Genomic DNA, 19,632 nt, shown 5'->3' on the forward strand with positions numbered 1-19,632 from the left:
ATGCTTTTGAATTATGGTGCTGGAGGAGACTCTTGAGAGTCCCATGGACTGCTAGAAGATCAAACCTATCCATTCTTAAGGAAATCAGCCCTGAGTGCTCCCTGGAAGGACAGATCGTGAAGCTGAGGCTCCAATACTTTGGCCACCTCATGAGAAGAGAAGAATCCTTGGAAAAGACCCTGATGTTGGGAAAGATGGAGGGCACTAGGAGAAGGGGACGACAGAGGACAAGATGGTTGGACAGTGTTCTCGAAGCTACGAACATGAGTTTGACCAAACTGCGGGAGGCAGTGCAAGACAGGAGTGCCTGGCGTGCTATGGTCCATGGGGTCACGAAGAGTCGGACACGACTAAACGACTAAACAACAAAGTGCTTCTGGGGAGGGGGTTTGTTCAAGGCTACTGTACTGTACTTGTTTGCACTGTGAATATAGTCGTGGAAGCCACTAAAACGATCAGATAATCTGAATGCTTCTAGATGAGCTGCTTATTGAAGATTCATTCTGATTGGTTCACAGAGAGATTAGATGATGTTGGTTATTTAATGAGCATTCGTTCTAAGTTGTTTGTGGGGAGGTTAGATGATGATGCGTCAAAGCAAGTGTTATTCACACTTTCTACAATCAGCATCTGGTTGGTGACTGTGAAAACAGGATACTGAAGGAGGCAGGCCTTTGGACTGATCCTGTAGGGCTCTTACGATTCCCATCACCTGCCGCCTGATCTTTTCAAATGGAGGTTGAACCTGGGCCCTTCTGCATGCCAAGCACGAGCTCTCTCACTTGGCTATGGTTCGCTTCTTGGCCACAGCCTTTCCACCTAACCCCAATTCTGCTGGGGATCTCAATGAGCAGAATATCCCGTCTTCCTTTATCCCTTGCTGTCTCCTGCAGATGCAAGGTGACTGGTAATGGAGAAGAGCAGAGAGGGCTACATATACCCTGTTTTTGTTTCAAAACTTCCTGTCTAGTTTTTGGAATTCCCCTGCCAAAGGCCACCTGTGGAATTGCTGACTCTTTTGCATCTGCTCAGGGCTCAGCAGTCCTCTCAGGAACATAAAAGTAAAGAATACACACTAGCCCCCCTCCTACAAATTAACAATACACTCATAATCCAATCATATCATGGTGTGGTGGGGAAGAAGGGAGGATGTTGGCAGAGGCGGATTTAGGGGAACATGACTGGTTCACCCACACTGGGCACCGAACAACAGAAAGCGAGAAGGGGGGGCCTCTGAATTTTGGTGTTGCACCCATTTTGCTGCTGAAATTTTAAAGTCTACCACTGATGTTGGGCTAATAAGTCGAGCTCATGATCTTCAGGCGGGTTATTTTTTTTTTGGAGCAAAATGTTGCATGAGAATAAGACAAGCCTGCAACCACGGGCAAGTCGGCTCCTCGCCCCACTGGAAGTTTGGAAATATTTTTCAAAATCAAAATCTGTGTATCCATCCATATGGATATGATTCCTTTTGCATGTGCCTTCCAGATTCCACACCCGTTTCAGCTGAATGTCCTGGGCACGATGCTACGAGCGGATGTGAGGAGCCCAATTGTGCATCTAAGTCCTATAACTCAAGCTGCCACACACTCCAAAGCCAGCAAAGGAAGAGAGTCAAGGGGGGAAGCAGCAACAGCAGCAGACGCTGCCTTCGGGAGATCTTCTGTCCAGTAGATGGCACACACAGCTTTGCCTTCCTTGATGGAGGGAGAAACCTGACACGTCCATGATCCAGACACTCCCTTGGATTGGATCTGCCAGGGGCTGAACAGGGAACCAGGAAATGCGGGCGCCCTGTGCTCCAGTGAGGTTCTCCTCCCCAGAAAGGCAAGATTTCTCCCTCCAGAGAGCGAAATGGGCAACCAGTGCTGCTGCTGCGGAGGCGCCTGGTGAGTTAGCTGGGGCTGGCTTGCTGCTTGGGAGCTGGGCAAAGAGGGAGGCGGGAGCGCTTCTTGGGGCAGCCCAGGGCTACGAAGAAGACCAGCTTTGCCAGCTGTGTCGTGTTAAAGAGAGGGAGAGGCGGTGTTTCGCTGCCGGGTCTGGAGAGCTTAGCTGGTGCCACCACCATCCTCCTCAGCCCCGTGGCTGGGAGCAGAGCCACCCGGGGTATCGATAGGGGAAGGATGGAAGCGTTCCAGGTTTCACATCCATAGGCGGAGCCTGCCCACCTCCTGATCTGCCTGAAATGTTTTTGCAGGCGAGATACAGAGAGATCCTCCTGGAGTGGCGTCCGCTTCTCCAAAGGAGGCAGAGCTTAACTGGAGACAGGTGTCAATGGGGCTCCAGCCCTACGCAGAAGCTCATTCATTGTCAAAACCCGGACACTTATTTGCTGAACACATACAGGGTGTGCTGCCTGTACCAATGAGAGCTGCCACCACTAGCCCATACATACCAGGTTGGCTGGGGGGTGGGTGGGCACCTGCGGTTTTCCAGATGTTGGTGGACTACAACTCCCATCATCCCCAGCCATTGGCCGTGCTAGCTGATGCGGCTGATGGACGGCTGCAGGTTCCCCATCCCTGTACTAGATAATAGGAGGTGGTCAATGTGTATAAGTTTGATGGGCAGGCTGGAGTGCTAGCACCGCCCCTTTTAGAAATTAACCACTCAGAGGAGGGCTAGCAGGCTGCCAAACTTTTCCCACCTGTTGCCGCTCCTGTGCCCTTAGCAGCAGTTTTGTCTGTCCTTTAATGGCAGTTGTGTTTTATTATCTCCATGCTGGGGGAAAACTTTACTCTCTAGTTTCTATATACAGCATCAGGCAACAGTTAAAATCATAAGAGCTGACCGGGGTGGGGGTCAGTTGGCACTCCTTGTTGGAATGACGGCCACTTGAGAACCCAGTGCATTAATCTGCACTGGGGGCTCCTTGGAGAAAGTATGGAACAACAACCAGAAAACCCCCAAAAGTTTAATTATTGAAAAGAAATCCATCCTTTTCCTTATGTTGCAGGCTAGGAAAGAGTGCTGTGCCAATGCCACTGACTTTGGGCGACTTTCGAACTAGGAACTTCCCGGTTGTCACTCAGCCCATTCTCTTTCAGGGGGTTCCAACCACTATTTGGACATGTGAGAACCTCAGGGTGCCAAAAATTCCTTCAGCCTACATTTGGAGTCCCAAATGGGAGTAGATTGGGGTGATCTAGGGAAATATGAAGTTGCCTTTTGGTCCAATCTAATTCAGTATTGTCTACACTGACTGGCAGCAGCTCTCCAGGGCTTCAAGCAGGGGGTCTCTCCCAGCTCTACCCGGACATGCCACTGGGGATTGAAACTAGGACCTTTGACATACAAAGCAGATGCTGTTCTACTGAGCTATAGTCCTTCCATTCTGGGGAGGAATCTCCCTAGGATTCCCCATTTATTTTGCCTCCTATATGCCGTATTTACTTGAGTCTAATGCGCCATTGAATCTAATGCACACCTCAATTTTCAGAACCTTGAAACCAAAAAAAGTATTTGCTGGCAAATGTAAATGTGCCATTGAATCTAATGTGCACCTCAATTTTCGCAACGTAATTTGGGCAAAAAAAGGTGAGCATTTGATACGAGTAAAATAGAAGCAGCACCAGAAAGAAGCAGGTTCCCTTTATGGCAGGTGGAAGGCTCTCCTTCTCCTACATTGGGAGTGCCAGTTGGGAGAGCCCAGCTTTGAACAAGAGGAGAGGCTCACTGTGAAACAGAAGTCCTGATTTTCGGTTTTGCTGTCAGGCTAATGGTTTGTGGCCGAACAGAGAAATAGCATCATCTAGTGGAGAGAGAGAGAGAGAGAGAGAGAGAGAGAGAGAGAGAGAGAGAGAGAGAGCGCAGAGACATCACCTTGCTGACAAAGGTCCGTATAGTTAAAGCTATGGTTTTCCCAGTAGTGATGTATGGAAGTGAGAGTTGGACCATAAAGAAGGCTGATCACTGAAGGATTGGTGCTTTTGAACTATGGTGCTGGAGCAGACTCTTGAGAGTCCCATGGACTGCAAGAAGATCAGACCTATCCATTCTGAAGGAAATCAGCCCTGAGTGCTCACTGGAAGGACAGATCCTGAAGCTGAGGGTCCAATACTTTGGCCACATCATGAGAAGAGAAGACTCCCTGGAAAAGACCCTGATATTGGGAAAGATTGAGGGCACAAGGAGAAGGGGACGACAGAGGACGAGATGGTTGGACAGTGTTCTCTAAGCTACGAACATGAGTTTGACCAAACTGCGGGAGGCAGTGGAAGGCAGGAGTGCCTGGCATGCTCTGGTTCAGGGGGTCATGAAGAGTCGGACACGACTAAACGACTAAACAACAATAAGTGGAGAGAGAAATGCAGGGTTATTTCCTGGTGAAAAGTTGTCGGATTTGTTGGTGGATTTTCAACTTGGTCCTTAATTTCTAAAAAATCACACACCTCGATGTTCTCACCTGGGATATCTGGTTTGACACATGCAACTTCCAGTATTATTTTCACGACAGGCACACAAACAAACCAGCAAACAGGGAGCCCTTCAGAATTTAATTACCACCAAACCACCGGTCTGCGGGCACTCATCAAATGTGGGGCCCCGAACCTCTGCTGTGAGGAGGAGCCCAACTTTTCACAGACACTTGTAGAACCATACCCACCACAAATGTAAAGGAAACAGCTTCTTCCAAATAATCCTGGGATCCGTAATTTGTTCAGCATGCTGGGGAATCATTGCTTCGTGGGGGTGTATGTTTAAGCTACAGTTCCCAGGATTATTTGGCAGAAGCCACATGTGCTTTAAATGTGTGGTGTAGCTGTGACCTCTGTGCAGGGCTTTTCAAAGCCAGTTTGGGGCAACAGGGGGAAATTAAAGGGGGGAAACCCAGATCAGATTCAGCCCTCCCATCCTTGAATGTGAAGATGAGATCAACGTCACAAAGAGAAAGGGCTTCTCTTGACTGCAAGTGGGAAATGAAATGGTGATGGGTAGGTCAGCAAAAGCACATGCTGGAAAGCTGCAGAGAAGATGATGATGATGATGATGATGATGATAATAATAATAATAATACATTTTATTATTTGTACCCCACTCATCTGACTGGTTTGCCCCAGCCACTCTGGGCAGCTTCCAACATATATAAAAATGTAATTAAACATTACACCTTAAAAAGCTTCCCTATACAGGGCTGCTAGCCCTGGGATCTGGGAATCCCCCTTGGGCAAGGCTGGGGAACCTGTGAATGGTGCTGTTTCCCATCAGCCCCAGCCAATATAGCCAATGGTCAGGGATGTTGAGACTTGGAGTCCAATAGCATTTGGCGAGCCACAGGTTCCCCAGCCCTGTTCCTGAGGTTAAGGACAACGTTTTCTGTTCAGGTGGTTCTGAATAGAATCTAAGAGGAGCCTGGCCTGCTGGGTCATGCTTTGTTTACTTGCCTGCATAAAGGGGTCTTCTTCATTGCTGTCTTTTCCCACCCACCTGAGCAGGGTGTTTGACTCAGTGGGAGGAAATATTTTGCAAACAGGTTGCTAGCTGTGCTCTCCCACCTCCCCACCCCTGATCAAAGCCCCCCCTTTTGCTGGTTTTCTGAATTGCACAAAGAGTGGCAGAGCTGTGTGTGTGTGTGTGTGTGTGTGTGTTTACAAGTAAGTGAAAATTAATCAGAATGTGAGTTTCCCACATCTTTAACTGAGACGTACAAGGCAAGCTGGCTGAAACGTAAATTCTACTTAACAATGCCACTCTCTTCCACAGATAATGCAGTAGGAGTAATAATTATACTTACCATTTATGTAGCGTTTTAGAGTGCTCAGAGTACTTCAGCATCTATTACCATTAGGGCTGCAGCGTCCATTGGTTCAGTTAGATTAATTGCTTCAAAAACTTCTAATGGACTTAAGTGGTATCATAATTAATTGAGCTGGTGATCTGAAATAACAGCGAGCCTAGATCCAAGCAAGAAGTTGGTTGCACTTAGTTTTTATTGAAAAAAATAGGATTTTATTTATGTCAGTATTAACATGTCCCATTGATTTCCATAGGACCTAAGTTTATTTCTCTATTTGTCAAAATCCCATGAAGAAGGAAAATTGCATGTAAAGTTATGAGATACAAGCAGCCAGTGGAGATTACAATCCCACTTAATAAGCAGCTAGATGGAGGAAAGAGGGGCTGAATCTAACCCCCACCCCCAGCTGAATTGCAGAATATTAATATTTTTTGACAAGGCCCTGGAGCAGCAAGAGTGCAACATGGAAATGTAGAGCAAGAGATGGAGAAATGCTGTTGGTTGTACAAAAGGAACTTTGCACCACGTTTGCATAGTGGAATCAGCTGGAGGTTGTAGTGGCTTATCTGTCTGTTTTGTTTATGAATTGCATTTCCCATGAGGCTCAAGGTGGTTTGCAAACATACAATAAAAATACCTAAAGCATTTTTTAAAAGACAGTAGAGAAAGCACAATGAAATACAGGTTTAGAAACAACAGAGAATAAACACCTGAGGCCAGAGACCAATTCACCCAACTGGAAAAACGTATTGAAACAAACACATCTTCCATTTATTTCTGGAAAGTACCGATAGCAGGCGCCTGTTGTATCTCAACAGAGATGTTGTTCCACAAAACAGGGACAGTCCCAACTTGAGTTGCTGTGAAGTGGGTCCAGGGCGGGTTTTTCCTCAGCCAGAACTGGCTGGAACTCGGTTCTGGCACCTGTCAGGTGGACACCATTGCCATTATAAGAGAACAAGGAAGGTGTTCATGATGAGTTCCGGCACCTCTTTTTCTTGAAAAATAGTACTGAGTGGTCCTCTGATATTTTTTGGGACTTTGGGGGGATAATCTCTTCTGCTGAATGCAATGACCTATTACTACTGCGTAGGTAAGGGTTAAGGCAGCTTCTCAAATAACCTGAGCCCAAACTGTACACGGCCTCTAAACCTTGAACTTAGCCCCCATAGCAGGTTGGTAGCCAATAGGCAAGGTGGTATTTGCTGGTGGAAGTTTGTCCCAACAAGCAGCCTAGCTGCTTGGTTTTAAACCAGCTGCATCCTCTGGACCAGCCTCAAGGGTAGCCCCACATAGAGCACATTGCGGTAATCCGACCTGCAGGTTACCAATACATGGACAACTGTGATCAAGTAGTTCTGGGTAGCTGTGGGGGGAAAAGTGGTTTGTGAGGGTTAGGGCTTAAGCCTCAAAGGGCAAGGTTTTTCAGGAACATTTTGTATTTGGTTTAGAGAGAGGGAGCAGCCTCATTGCTGTAGACTTCTCTCCCACCCTTGTCCATTCTAATTCTGTCTGATCCAGCAGAAGCTCGGAGATGCCTTTGGATGGACGAGCCAGGGATTAGCCCGCAGACAGCCTCAGAATAGCCATCGCCTGCGGGGCAGCTTGTTAAAACACCCCACCGCTCTGCCAACCGATACAAGAGAAAAGCAGCTCTGAAAAATGATACAGGGGCCTTGTATTTCTTAGGAAACAGGCTTAGGATGCCAATGATTATATTTAAAGCAGAGCTATTTTAATTGCACTGCCCATGCCTTGGCAGAACAGAGAAATGAACAAGTTGGTGCCAATATGGAGTGGAAATATGGCCAGTAGAGTTGTGTGTCTTTCATGATGCTCCACCCTGTTCTTTGCATTACAAGAAAAACACTTTGGAGAATGAGGCAGAATGAATTTTATCTACAGTGTAGTCCATTCGGGTGAATGAATGGGGTACTGCCTCACCAATCTTGGTCCATCCTCAGCCAGCCCTTGCCTGCCTACTTGTCTAGCAGGGAGTCACTGCCAGTCAGTTTCTTCCCTCTGAGTTCCAGTGCTGTCCTTGTAGATGTCAGGAGGGAAGAGGATGGGGGCAAAACTAGAATTAGTTGGCTCTGTCTGTCATTGGTTCTGGCTCTGCCTATATTGGCCTCTCCGCCTTTCACCCTACCAGTCCCAATGGATGCCACCAGACACCACTCTCAGAGTGGAATCCTATTCAGAAGCAAATCCCATTGAGTTTGGTGCAACTTACTCTCAGGTTAGGATTGCCGTGGTACCTCGGTTTAAGTACACAATTGGTTCCGGAAGTCTGTACTTAACCTGAAGCGTACTTAACCTGAAGCGAACTTTCCCATTGAAAGTAATGGAAAGTGGATTAATCCATTCCAGATGGGTCCGCGGAGTACTTAAACTGAAAGTACTCAAACTGAAGCGTACTTAAACCGAGGTATGACTGTATTTCATTATATATATATATATATATATATATATATATATATATATATATATATATATATTGCTGCTTAAGATCCAAGAAATTTCCCCTGGATGTCAATTCCTCCTTTGAAATCCTGGTAATGTCCAGGAAAATCCAGATGTATGTCAGCCCTACTCATGTAAATGAGCTGGTATGCATCAGACATGACGCTATGCCCTGATTTTTTTGGCTAAAGTATGGCATGTTTGGGCATTTGAACTCAGCCATGCGGAGTAACCATTGGTTTGCTTTTTTTTTGGCAACAAACCATTATGTGAAACAAACTTTCACAAGGAACCATGCCTTATGGGATCATGACTTATTTTAACTGTGGTTGTGGACTACAACTCCCATCAGCCAGCAAAATCATCCTGGCTAGGGCTTATGGGAGATGCATTCCAAAACATGTGGCTGATTTACTCACCAGCTCCACGCTGGGGGAAAAAACCACTGCCAGAAAACAAGAAACAAAATGCTCCAGTTCAACATTAGTTTTAGGCTCCGTAAAAGCACAGAAAGGGCAAACAAGTACTGGATCACATGGAAGCAAAATACAGCTGCGAAACAACTTTCTTAATTCATGGGAAAGAGAGCAGGCGTCCTCACTGGTAGCAAAGGACAATGTCCAGCTTTGGGAGGAGGACGGGTGGGGTGGCCTGTACTGAACAGGGTCCATTCTTTTCTCTCTTTCCAGAACCCAGCCAGTGTGTGCTTGCTGACTGTACATTGCATTCGGTCTGCGTGCTGGCCCATGGCTTCTGGCTGGAGGAGGGGAGGCATGTTCCGAGAGCCGGGTGTTTGTTTCTGAAGAAGGTCACAGAGCTGCCAGCTGTGGCTCCCTGCCCAGGAGCTCTCAGCATTTCCAACCCTTTCCATGGAAAAATGAGTTTTTCAATGGGTATCTTAGCAACAGGCTCCCCACAGCCGCACCTCCTTTCTCTCTGTCCCCCAACCCACCCTAGTATTTTTCCATTCTTTAGCTATCCATATAACAAGGTGGTATCTCTCCCCTCTGCTGGTGGCCATGCTGAAATCTAGAGCACCAGTCATGTTACAGCCAATGAGAGGCAGGGTGGTGTAATGGTTAGAGTATCAGACTAAAACCTGGGAGACGAGGGCTCAAATCCCCAGTCAGGGCTCATCCAGACTTCATTTCATGCTGCTTTTCTAGACACAGGTCTGGGTTTTAAAGTTCTGTTTCTGAGCAGTTTTATTTTCGTCCCAGCACTTTTCACAAACCCAATGAAGACTGAGCATGCTCAGTGGCCATGGAATGCTGACTGACAGATGAGGACGAGAACCAGAAAATTGAAGGTGGGGCAGAGAAATGAATGGGAGTGGCTGGAAACTTGAACAGGAGTATTCCACTCTGCAGCGTTTTGTGGCAGGCTGTGGATCAATACACCTTTATCAAGTACTGATCAGTGTGCCATAGAGGATTAAAGACCCTCTGAATTTCATGCTATTCTGTCTCTTTTATTTCAGGAACTGCCCTTCACCGTTTAAGCGGAAAAAAGATAAGCCAGGTAAATAATCCTCTGCAAACATTTTTATAAGCAAGACCTGGAATGACCTGGAATCTGGCTTCTTTACCAGATTTTTGAAGCTCCACCCCGGGTGTTTCACCCTCTTGTCTCCTGCCTACAATCCTGCAATACTCAGCTAGTCACGCCACAGTTCTAAACAGGTTTACTTGAAAGCAAGTTCTATTGGTTTCAAGGGATTCTGTTAGCGATCAATGGGACAACTGCCTGGGAACGTCGAAAAATATATGCAGGGCCACATGTTCCTGCTCTACACTGCTCTACATTGTTATGTGCTGCATTAATGTACAATAGGCTGCCCTCCATTTGATCCAAGAACCACATGGAGCAGGGAGGGACAATGCCTTTGTGTGTGTGTGTTAAGGATATGCTACTAGAACAGAATGGCCCGAAAATAGATTATTGGCAGTCCAGAGTACAGTGCAGCAGCTGCATTGTTAAGAAGCTAAAACGTTTAGTGATCATTTTAATTGTTTTGTCTTTTTTGTAAACCCCTTTGAGGTTTTCCCCCTCACAATCGAGCGGTGGACAGGTGTTATGAAATAGGTGGAGAGGTTGCGCACTGTGTGGTGCCTTAGTGCTCATGGGTGTGCATTTACATGCAGATGCTCATTCCAAGGTGCAGCCCTTCTCCAATCTGAGATCCTGAGAGGATTCAGGGAGAGACCTGAAGAAACACACCCACCCATGGGCAAAACTAGGTCAAAATGCAGTGTCCAGAATTGATCATGGCTGAGGTTCCATTTAGAACCCATATATAGCCTCCATTTTAAAACAGCTGTGTTAGTTGCCATCATAGCTGCCAAGTTATCCCTTTTTTTAAGGGATTTTCCATTATGCTGAATAGGCTTCCTCGCGAGAAAAGGGAAAACTTGGCAGCTATGGTTGCCATTTTGTTTCTGGGCCCAATTCAAGGTGCTCTTGCTAGTGCTTAAAGCCCTTAACAGTGCAGGTACCACATATGTGAAAAACTGCATTCTCTGTGGCAGCCCTAAGCTGTGGAACTCCCTCTGCACAGAGATATATGCCTGGTGTATTTATTACGTAGTTTCTGCTGAAGACACAGTGACCATAAATATATATACTCTTCCCTAAACAGGTGTCCCCTAAAGGTATAGGTCCAGGTCCAGGTCCCCTGTATAGTTATTTATCTGCTTGGCTTGGCGGGTTGCATAACTCTATACCCTTCAAACATATCTCTGATGAAAATAGAGACATCCTAAGGAAAAATGGGACATTCTGGGATCAAATCAGAAACCTGGACGGCTTCTGTAAATCCAGGACTGTCCCTGGAAAATAGTGACACTTGGAGGGTCTTTAATATTGAATTTAAAATTGCAGTAAACCATTTTGAGACCTTATGGTGAAGTCTGGATAAGAAACAACAACAACAACAACAGAAAACAGGAACAGGATTGGGTAATACTGTAAGGGCGGTTGGAAACGGTGTTTTCAGAACTAGAATGTTATGTGTGCACCAGGCGTATATCAACATGGAGACAAAGAAACATCCAAATTCAGACTTTGGGCTTAGAGCTGAAAACATCCTTCCTAAAAGCAAGCAGGAGCCAAGAACAATAAACAGAATTGCTACCTGGCTGCCCAGTGCGGTCCCGGCCTAGCAAAACACATCGCTTGACAAACAGCAACGTTAGCAGAGAGGAATAAACAGAATGTTCCTAGGTTTCTTGGAGGACTTGAAAGGAAAACTCCAAAGTTACATTCCTTTTGCTAGATGTTGCTATGGCCACTAACCACTGTGGTTGCCTGTACCCTAGTGCTTCGTGGGAAGCTTTCTGCCAAAGGAACGGATCTGGGCTTTCTCATGGGAGAAGGTCATGTGTTCACTCTGGGTTAAAAATTAGCAAAGGTCGCAGTGAAGGGGGCTCACACGCCACGCAGGATCTCTTTGGTGTTCAAATAACTGAATAATAGCTGAGGTCCTATTGACTTTCACACACAAGAGTCTCAGGTGCTCTGACTTGAGCGCCCAGAGTCTGAGACTGACAATACAAACAACACAATTTTGCTCTTAATTTTCATGTGTTTTACCGGCAGAATCTTACTGTTCTGCTGAGCTTTTATTCAGCTTGTTTTGGTTGCAGTAATTATAGTGGGGCTGGGGTCTCATTCCTCCCTCAAAAACAATTAAGGATTTGTATTTGTGAGGTGATGCTGTTTCAGAACACCTGTTGAGGAAGAACGTCCTGGTGCCTGGGTGGATGGAATAATTCTATTTCCGGAGGCCTACTGGAAACCTCACAGTGCCTACATATTTTTGGAGGCGTTTGTAAACTCATGGGGTCTAGCAACTTGCTGTTTTAAAAATGAACTTTTACATTAATAGGAATCTGCTGAAGTCTTCATGTTCCAATTTAGCCTCTCCTATCATTGTTTAATAAGGGACCCAGGTGGCGCTGTGGGTTAAACCACAGAGCCTAGGGCTTGCTGATCAGAAGGTCGGCGGTTCGAATCCCTGCAACGGGGTGAGCTCCCGTTGCTCGGTCCCAGCTCCTGCCCACATAGCAGTTCGAAAGCACATCAAAGTGCAAGTAGATAAATAGGGACCGCTCCGGCGGGAAGGTAAACGGCATTTCCGTGCGCTGCTCTGGTTCGCCAGAAGCAGCTGTGTCATCATTGTTTAATACCAGCTATGTTGCTTCTCTAAATATCAGCTGTTTCTTCCGCAGGTACAAGAACCATTAAGTCAAGCACCCAGCAGCACCCAGAGAGCAAGAAGGTAAAACTGCCTCTGAAAAGATTTTGCTACCAATTTCAAAAGCTCCTAAAGTATGTTGTTGATTCAGTGCCATGTTACTTGGAGTTGATTGAAGTAGTAGTGCCTTTTGGATCAGCCTTATAACTCCGTTCTTGGCCCTAATTCATACACACAAGAGGCCACACAGGCGTATGAGTTGCAGTGCTGTGAGCGCAGCTTCATTAGCCCAGTCAATTTGTGAGTGTGCTCAATTCAGACCATTTTAACCATACCAACCCAATGCATCTCCTTTTGTGCAATCATCCTTCCTTGGAGGTTTTTACGCAGAGGGCGGATGGCCATCTCTCATGGATGCTTTAGCTGAGATTCCTGCATTGCAGGGGTTTGGACAAAAAGACCCTTGGGGTCCCTTCCAACTTCCAACTTCTATGATCTTGATGTATGTTTAACTGCAATTCTGAAGTCATCAATAATTGTGAATGCTTAGCCCTGGGTTGATGTATATTCTGGAGTAATTAATCTGGAATAATGAAAGTGTTATAATCTGGTGTTAGTAAGACTCTGCCTGGTGCTACCAGTAGTAAGACAGACTTTTCTGATCAATGGAGCACAAGCAGCTCTCTTCTAGCCCAGTCACAGAACACTTGCTTTCCATGCAGAAGGTTACAGGTTTGATCCCCAGTGTCTCTAAGGAAAGCTGAGAATATCCCTGTCTGACATCCAGGGAAGCTACTGTCAGTCAGTGTTGACTGTACTGAGCTAGATGGACCAATGGACTCAGTATAAGGCAGCCCCCTATGTTCAGTGGGGCTTGAGCAGAAGAATTTGCCAGTGGATTGTGCCCCATGTAATTATTTATTATTTTATATATTGTTTAAAGCCCAAAACGGTTTCTGAGCTGTTCTCTCTTGTATAAAAGCCCATTGCGCATAACATTACAATATGAGCACGCATAATTAAACTACACAATAAAACCCCTTTAAAACATTAAAATAGGAATAGGAAGCTACAATAAACTGAGTTAGGCCATTGGTCTGCCTAGCCCAGTACAGTCGTACCTTGGATCTCAAATGCCTTGGCTCCCAAACAAATCGGCTCCTGAACGATCGAAACCCGGAAGTGAGTGTTCTGGTTTCCAAACTATTTTTGGAAGCCGAACGTCCAACAGGGCTTCCGACTGGCTGCAGGAGCTTCCTGCAGCCAATCAGAAGCCGCGCTTTGGTTTCTGAATCTTTTGCAAGTCAAACGGACTTCTGGAACGGATTTCGTTCAACTTCCAAGGTATGACTGTATTGCATTTACTGACTGGGAGTGTCTCTCTAGGATTCTAGACTGTGAGCCTCTTCTAGTCCTACCTGTAGATGCTGTGGATTGACCCTAAGACCTTCTGATGTAAAGCAGGTGCCACATCACTGACCTGTGGTCCTTCCCTTATAAACTAACATTAAAAATATGGAGTGAATATAATGCAACAGGGGTGCAATACGAGTTTTCCACCTGATGCACCAACATTGATTGGGCTGAGCTTGCTTCAGAGAGATTTGCCTTCCTCAATCTCTTCCTCTTTCTCTCTCTGAAGGGAATGGATGTTGGGCCCGTTTATGACGATGTGTCTGAGTTCCCAGTCTATGCCACCGTGAGCAAGCCGAAGAGCATGAAGCGCGACGACAGCAGCGTGCATTACGCAGACATCCAGGTCTTCAGCAAAATACGGGAGCGCTCAGCTGAAGAGGTGAAGACCTTCCAGTCCCAGAACACTACAGAATATGCCACCCTCAACTTCCCCCGGGCTACACTGAAGTATGACAGTAAGAATGGCACTCTGGTGTAAGAGATGAACCCTTCTTGCTATCCAACCCCAGAAGCATCTCTCAGACCAAGAGGTTGTGGATTTTGTGTCTCCACTTCCTTGGCTGGCGAACACCTAAGAAGGGTGTGCCATCTTTCGGCTGCATCTGATAAGGGGACACTGTTGTAACGGGAGCAAAAACATTTCCTCTAGCGTGCCAAGAAAATTACTATTTGGGGCAAGATGACCAGAGACGTTTCTGAAGCTAGTAGAATCTCTCCTCTTTTGTTTCTTTTATAATATAAAGATATCACTGGGAGACCAAGCTACAGGGTGAGAATGGCACGGCTGGAATATTGGTTTGCTTCCAAATGACCCGTTTGTTGAGCGTTCATCCTGATTTGTTTGCAGGGAGGTTAGGTGACTTTTGTGATTTATTGCGTATTCATCCTGATTTGCTTGTGAGGAGGTTAGATGATGTTGTGCCAAGCAATTGTTATCCCATACTTTCAGTGCATTTCTCCATCACTTTCCTTATTGCAAGAAGTCCAGTTTTTTTGGGGGGGGAGTAGGTTTGTGAAAGAACTGCAAATCAACTTTAATGTGATCAAATCCCCACTTAAAATAGCAACAGTCTGGAAGTGCCTTTGGAGCTAAAGAATATAGAAATTGTGATGCCCCCCTCCCTTCAGATCAATAGTAACTGGATTCCATTACCATATTATGAACATTCACTGTGAAATTACAACCGGGGAGTATCATTTAGGATGCACAGCGAGAGTGATTTTTCAAAGAAAGCGGGTACTAACATAACCAACAATATCCAGAGGCGTAGCCTTGTTAATATATTGCAGCAAAAAGGAGAAGAAAAGAAGAGAAGAAAAGAAAAGAGAGAGAGTCTTGTGGCACCTTAAAGAAAAAAACAACGACATTTTTTCATGGCATAAGCATCTTTGGACTTCAGTTCAGTTCATCGGACACAGATAATCAAAAATGTTACTGCACGATACTACAGGACAAATGTACCGAGAACATTTTCCATTTGAGTCGTCTTCAACTCAGCCATATAATCACATTCATTTCAATAAGATTAATCCTACAAGAAAAGGATGCAAAGACAAGTGATTTGTGTGTAGGAAATTCAGGACATACCTCTTCCTACATGGAATACAAGCTCGTTTTGTTCATGTGGGCAACGCCATCAGAAAGCTCAGCCCCCATTTCCACCTATGGCAAAACAGTTCTACATTTTCTTGGATGTTAAGCACCTATTCATAGAGTACACAGATTGTGGCAGTGAAGTTCAGTGAAAGCATATGGGGCTGATTTACCTGACCGTTTTTGAGGCAAAAAAAGCTGTCACAATGTGACTTTTGCACCCAGTTTCTATGCAACACAGTTGTCTTGTGAAAGGATCATTATGTGATGAACAGCAACTTCCCACATTCTAATATTAGCTTATTAGTTTTCTTATCCAAAATAGGCAGTGTAAGGTCTCCCAAGGCTTCTGGTTTTTTTGTGTGTGCAGGCACTTGTAAAGCGGGCTTGACCTTTCAAGGGAAGAGGTGGAACTGGGAGCCTTGGCAGAAAGCACAGGTGTGACCTTTGGGTGTTTGTCATTCTTATAGCATATTTGATAACGTGTACAAATTCAAAAAGTCTAAAACAAATTTGTGATGATCGTCAAATAGCTGCTTTTTGGCACAGGGGAAAACAGTGGCACAAAGCTCACTTCCTGCATCTGCTGGTCCAACTCCTCCTCTTCCTTTCCGTTGTTTTCGCACCCTGCCCAACCCCATTTTGCCACAGAAGCAGTGATGTGAATGGGGAGATGGAACATCACACTCCAGTCGCCTCTGGGATGTTTTCTGCTTTGGGCCCAGAAGGAGAGGGGAAATGAATAGGTAAGTGATGATGACAGGGATTGAAGAAAAGTTGGACCCACTCGGCGAAAGGGGCTCATTGTCAGGGACCGGAAAGCAGATTCCTCTTCAGGAGAGCAAGTCAAGGACTCTGAACCAAAAGGGGGGAGGGTACGTCCCAAAGGTGCCTCTACCTGATGAGCCTGAGGGGTTCAGAGTTCCTTTGGCCAGAGGAAGTGGCATTGCTGTCTTCTGATTCAGAAGACTCCACTGAGGCCCCAGTGAGACCAGAGACTCCCCCGCTACATACCACAGTAGGAGACTCTTGGAGAGTCTGAAATCTAAAGCACTCCTTTGCCACCTTAACATCCATGGCTTCTGCCAAAGAATCCTTATGGGTACTGAGAGTTGTTAGGAGACCTCCCCCAGAGCAACATGGGTGTCAGAAGTGGTATAAGACTGCACTGAATGCATGGTGCAGGTGTGCCATCACTTTTTCACTTCCTAGAGTGCAGTTGACGTTCTTCCCAACTTGTCCTGCCTCAGGTTGCCTAGTATTCAGCCTCCACCTAGCCCTGCGCCCAAGGCTGACCTCTGCTTTGCCTTGCCTTGCCTTGCCACGGAGCAGGACCCCTGCTGAGGGCGGATTGCCCAAGGGCCCCATAACCCCTGGAGCTTTCTCTGGCACAGGACCATGGCTTGGTCATCAACAAGCTGGTCTTTCAAATGGAGAGCCCTCTGCACAACACCCCTTCCTCATATGGCTAGTCTTGCATCCCTAGAGAGGCAATTGCCTTTATGATGGGTGAAACATGGCTGTCCCATAGAAAACAAATTTGGGGGGTCAGTTAGCAAGCAGCATAAAGGAGGTTATTTACACTCAGGCCTTGTTGGTGCATGCAATTGCAAACCTGTTGCTAAGGAGGAGACTGCAGCCACTTGTTTATGTCAATGCAGGATGACAAGCACCTAAACTAATGCTCAGCTTAGCACATCAACTGAACCTGGAATTTGGGTTAAGGTCTCTCCTCCTTATCCACAATCTGAGGCCAAGGTTTTCCCTATAGTTTGTTGCATGGTTTGGATTAGTGTTACGTGTGAATGAGGCTGGTCTCGTTCTGCTCTTGGCTGCAGACTGCTTTATGTTATCACACACAAACTGGTTCTTCTGTCTATCTAGTTGACGGAACAAAAATGGAACATGTGAAAGTTGTCTTCCAGCCATATCATTTGATGCAATTGGATAAGCAAGGCCTCAGACTTTTTTAAAAAAAATTCTGCACATGAAGTAACAGCAATAAGCACTGTCCTCAAATGAGCTTCACTGTACAAAGCCAGTATTTTATCTCTGGTTGCCCAGGGGAACGCTAAGAAGCTTGCAGATGGGTCTAGTATTACACGCCTGGTTTTAGAGGTGCAATGTATTTAACCAATAATCAAATGCTCTGCAGGGAAAGGGAAATAATAACAGCAATTTTGCCTGTTTAGCAGGCGCTAAATAGATGACATGTGAACATTTAAAGTGCTTCAAGATGATCTACCTGAAGAATTTATTTTTATTATTTGCTCTGGTTTTATATCAGGCAGACACACCTTCTTGGCTTCTGGTTCCTGTTTATTTCCAACAATTGGAATGAGATCAGACCAGAAATGGGTGTATGTAGTTACTCAAGTGGTTTTGCCTGACTTATTGAACAAGAATCCTGACAATCTCGTTTCACTTTTAATAGACTGGTTCTCAAGGTAGCAGGAATACATAAAGCACCTCAAATTCAAGAGGTGAAAACAACACTTTCTGAAAACTTTTTTGATGATTTGACAAGGTTTACTCAGGAGTTTGAATTTTGAATATCAGGATGCATGATAACAAGCCTTTAGTCACCTTTAGTTAAGTATTCAGCTGGCGCTAAGATACAGCATTGGTTGCTTAGTGAAAGTTTAATGCCACAGAAGACAAAGAGCTGGAGAAACTGAAGTTTGAAAACAGTTTCCCGGGCTTCCAATAAACAACCAAAACTGATAGCTATTTAATTGATTTTCACAAGTGTTGTAACTTCTTGGTGATAAACCACATCTTCAGCTGGAGCTAACCTATGATGCCATCAAATATTAAAAAAACAGAGTATTATTGTTGCTAGACTCCTTGGACATACACTTAAATTGGCATTGAATATTTCAGTTTCTTATCTTCAAACAAATTTTTTTAGTGCTTTCCCTATGTTTAAACAAACTGCATCCAGAGGAAGTGCAAGGTATCGCTCACTTGTGGCTTAGTACAGGGGTCAGCAACCTAAGGCCCATGGGGGGTTGTTTAACTGGCCCATGGCCCCCTGCTCAGTCAGCTCCCGTGCACCGCACTAAACTGGTGCGGAGCAGAGTGGGGACCGCCTTCCGCGAGGCTGGCCTGCTTCCCATTGGCTGCAGGAAGCTCCTGCAGCCAATGGGAAGCTGTGCATGCCTCCTCCGCACTGGACGGAGTGCTGGAAATAGCATTTGCACGTGCGTGCCAGTCCACCGTGGCATCTGTGGGACCGTGAACCAGCCCAAGCCACAAAAACTGCTGACCCCTGGCTTAGTACCATCTAAATTATGTTAATTACATGTCAATCTAGACATGCAGATCAGCTGTAGCTCAGGAAATGTGACCTCAGTGCTACACAGGGCCATGCATCCATGCATCAAACTGTCCTTCAGTGGGTTAATTTTAGCTTGCCAGCCAGCTGTATAAATGCCTAAGTTTCATACTGCACTTCAGACAATTTTGTTCTTGATCCCGGTAGGATACAGTTAATTAATAAAATCATATATTTATTACAGTGGGAACAGCTGGAGAAGGCAGAAGTCAATATGTTTTGCTATTAAAAAATATTTGGTCTTGCTCATGCATGCATTGAATAATGGATAAAAGTTGAGCTTTATCCAAGTCGTTAAATGGCCATAAGATGAATTAGGTCAGTTCTGAACTAGCTTATACTGGCAAAAGGTAGCACTGAGCAGCTTGTCACTCTGTTAAATATTATATGAAGGAAAGCTATTCCTATTTTCAGCACAAGCAAAGCTGAAAAGCAGAAAAAGAATCTGTATATATCCTGAATTATTCTTATTTTATTGTAATGATTTGTATAATGAACAGTATAACTAAATGTGTTTTACTAAAAGGAAACTTTATGCAAACACCTCTGTGGATACTGTCTTTGAATGGGATTTTTCCTCCACCAGCATTTGTTCATAAAAATATTGGAAATAGTTAATGGAGAACTTCCTGGCTCCTGGGTTTAGGGGCTGCACATTTTATTATTGCAAATAAATATTTTTTTATAGTTAACACTGGAGATTGCTCTGGTTTCTGATTGCTGTTTCTGATTGCTCTTTACCATCTTAACAATGTATATGATTTTATTTGATCAAGACATATTGATCAGAACTGCTTTTTCCATCCTGGGCTTATCTTGAGTCACGTCTCATTAGAGTTGAGTCCCAGAATCTGTTCTGAATGCAAATGTTCATTTGCGAAAGATGTCAA

The 19,632-nt window shown here is 45.2% G+C and overlaps 1 protein-coding gene across 1 annotated transcript; it reads left to right on the forward strand.

Moving 5' to 3' along the window:
* The first annotated feature begins 1,490 nt into the window (after positions 1 to 1,490).
* C15H11orf52 (chromosome 15 C11orf52 homolog) lies at positions 1,491 to 19,434 on the forward strand. The gene is made up of 4 exons (XM_035139521.2): positions 1,491 to 1,889; positions 9,681 to 9,721; positions 12,430 to 12,479; positions 14,038 to 19,434. Exons 1-4 carry the CDS (start codon positions 1,855 to 1,857, stop codon positions 14,287 to 14,289), a joined length of 378 nt encoding a protein of 125 aa, XP_034995412.2. The 5' UTR covers positions 1,491 to 1,854; the 3' UTR covers positions 14,290 to 19,434.
* Positions 19,435 to 19,632: the final 198 nt, after the last annotated feature.

This window comes from Zootoca vivipara, chromosome 15 (assembly GCF_963506605.1).
Source record: "Zootoca vivipara chromosome 15, rZooViv1.1, whole genome shotgun sequence".
Lineage (NCBI taxonomy): Eukaryota > Metazoa > Chordata > Lepidosauria > Squamata > Lacertidae > Zootoca > Zootoca vivipara.

Excerpts from the sequence above, each read along its gene's own strand:
- C15H11orf52 (XM_035139521.2), top strand. The coding sequence starts at position 1,855 with ATGGGCAACCAGTGCTGCTGCTGCGGAGGCGCCTG. Across the intron at positions 1,890-9,680 it reads TGCTGCTGCGGAGGCGCCTG|GAACTGCCCTTCACCGTTTA; the intron begins GTGAGTTAGCTG and ends CTTTTATTTCAG. Across the intron at positions 9,722-12,429 it reads GCGGAAAAAAGATAAGCCAG|GTACAAGAACCATTAAGTCA; the intron begins GTAAATAATCCT and ends TTTCTTCCGCAG.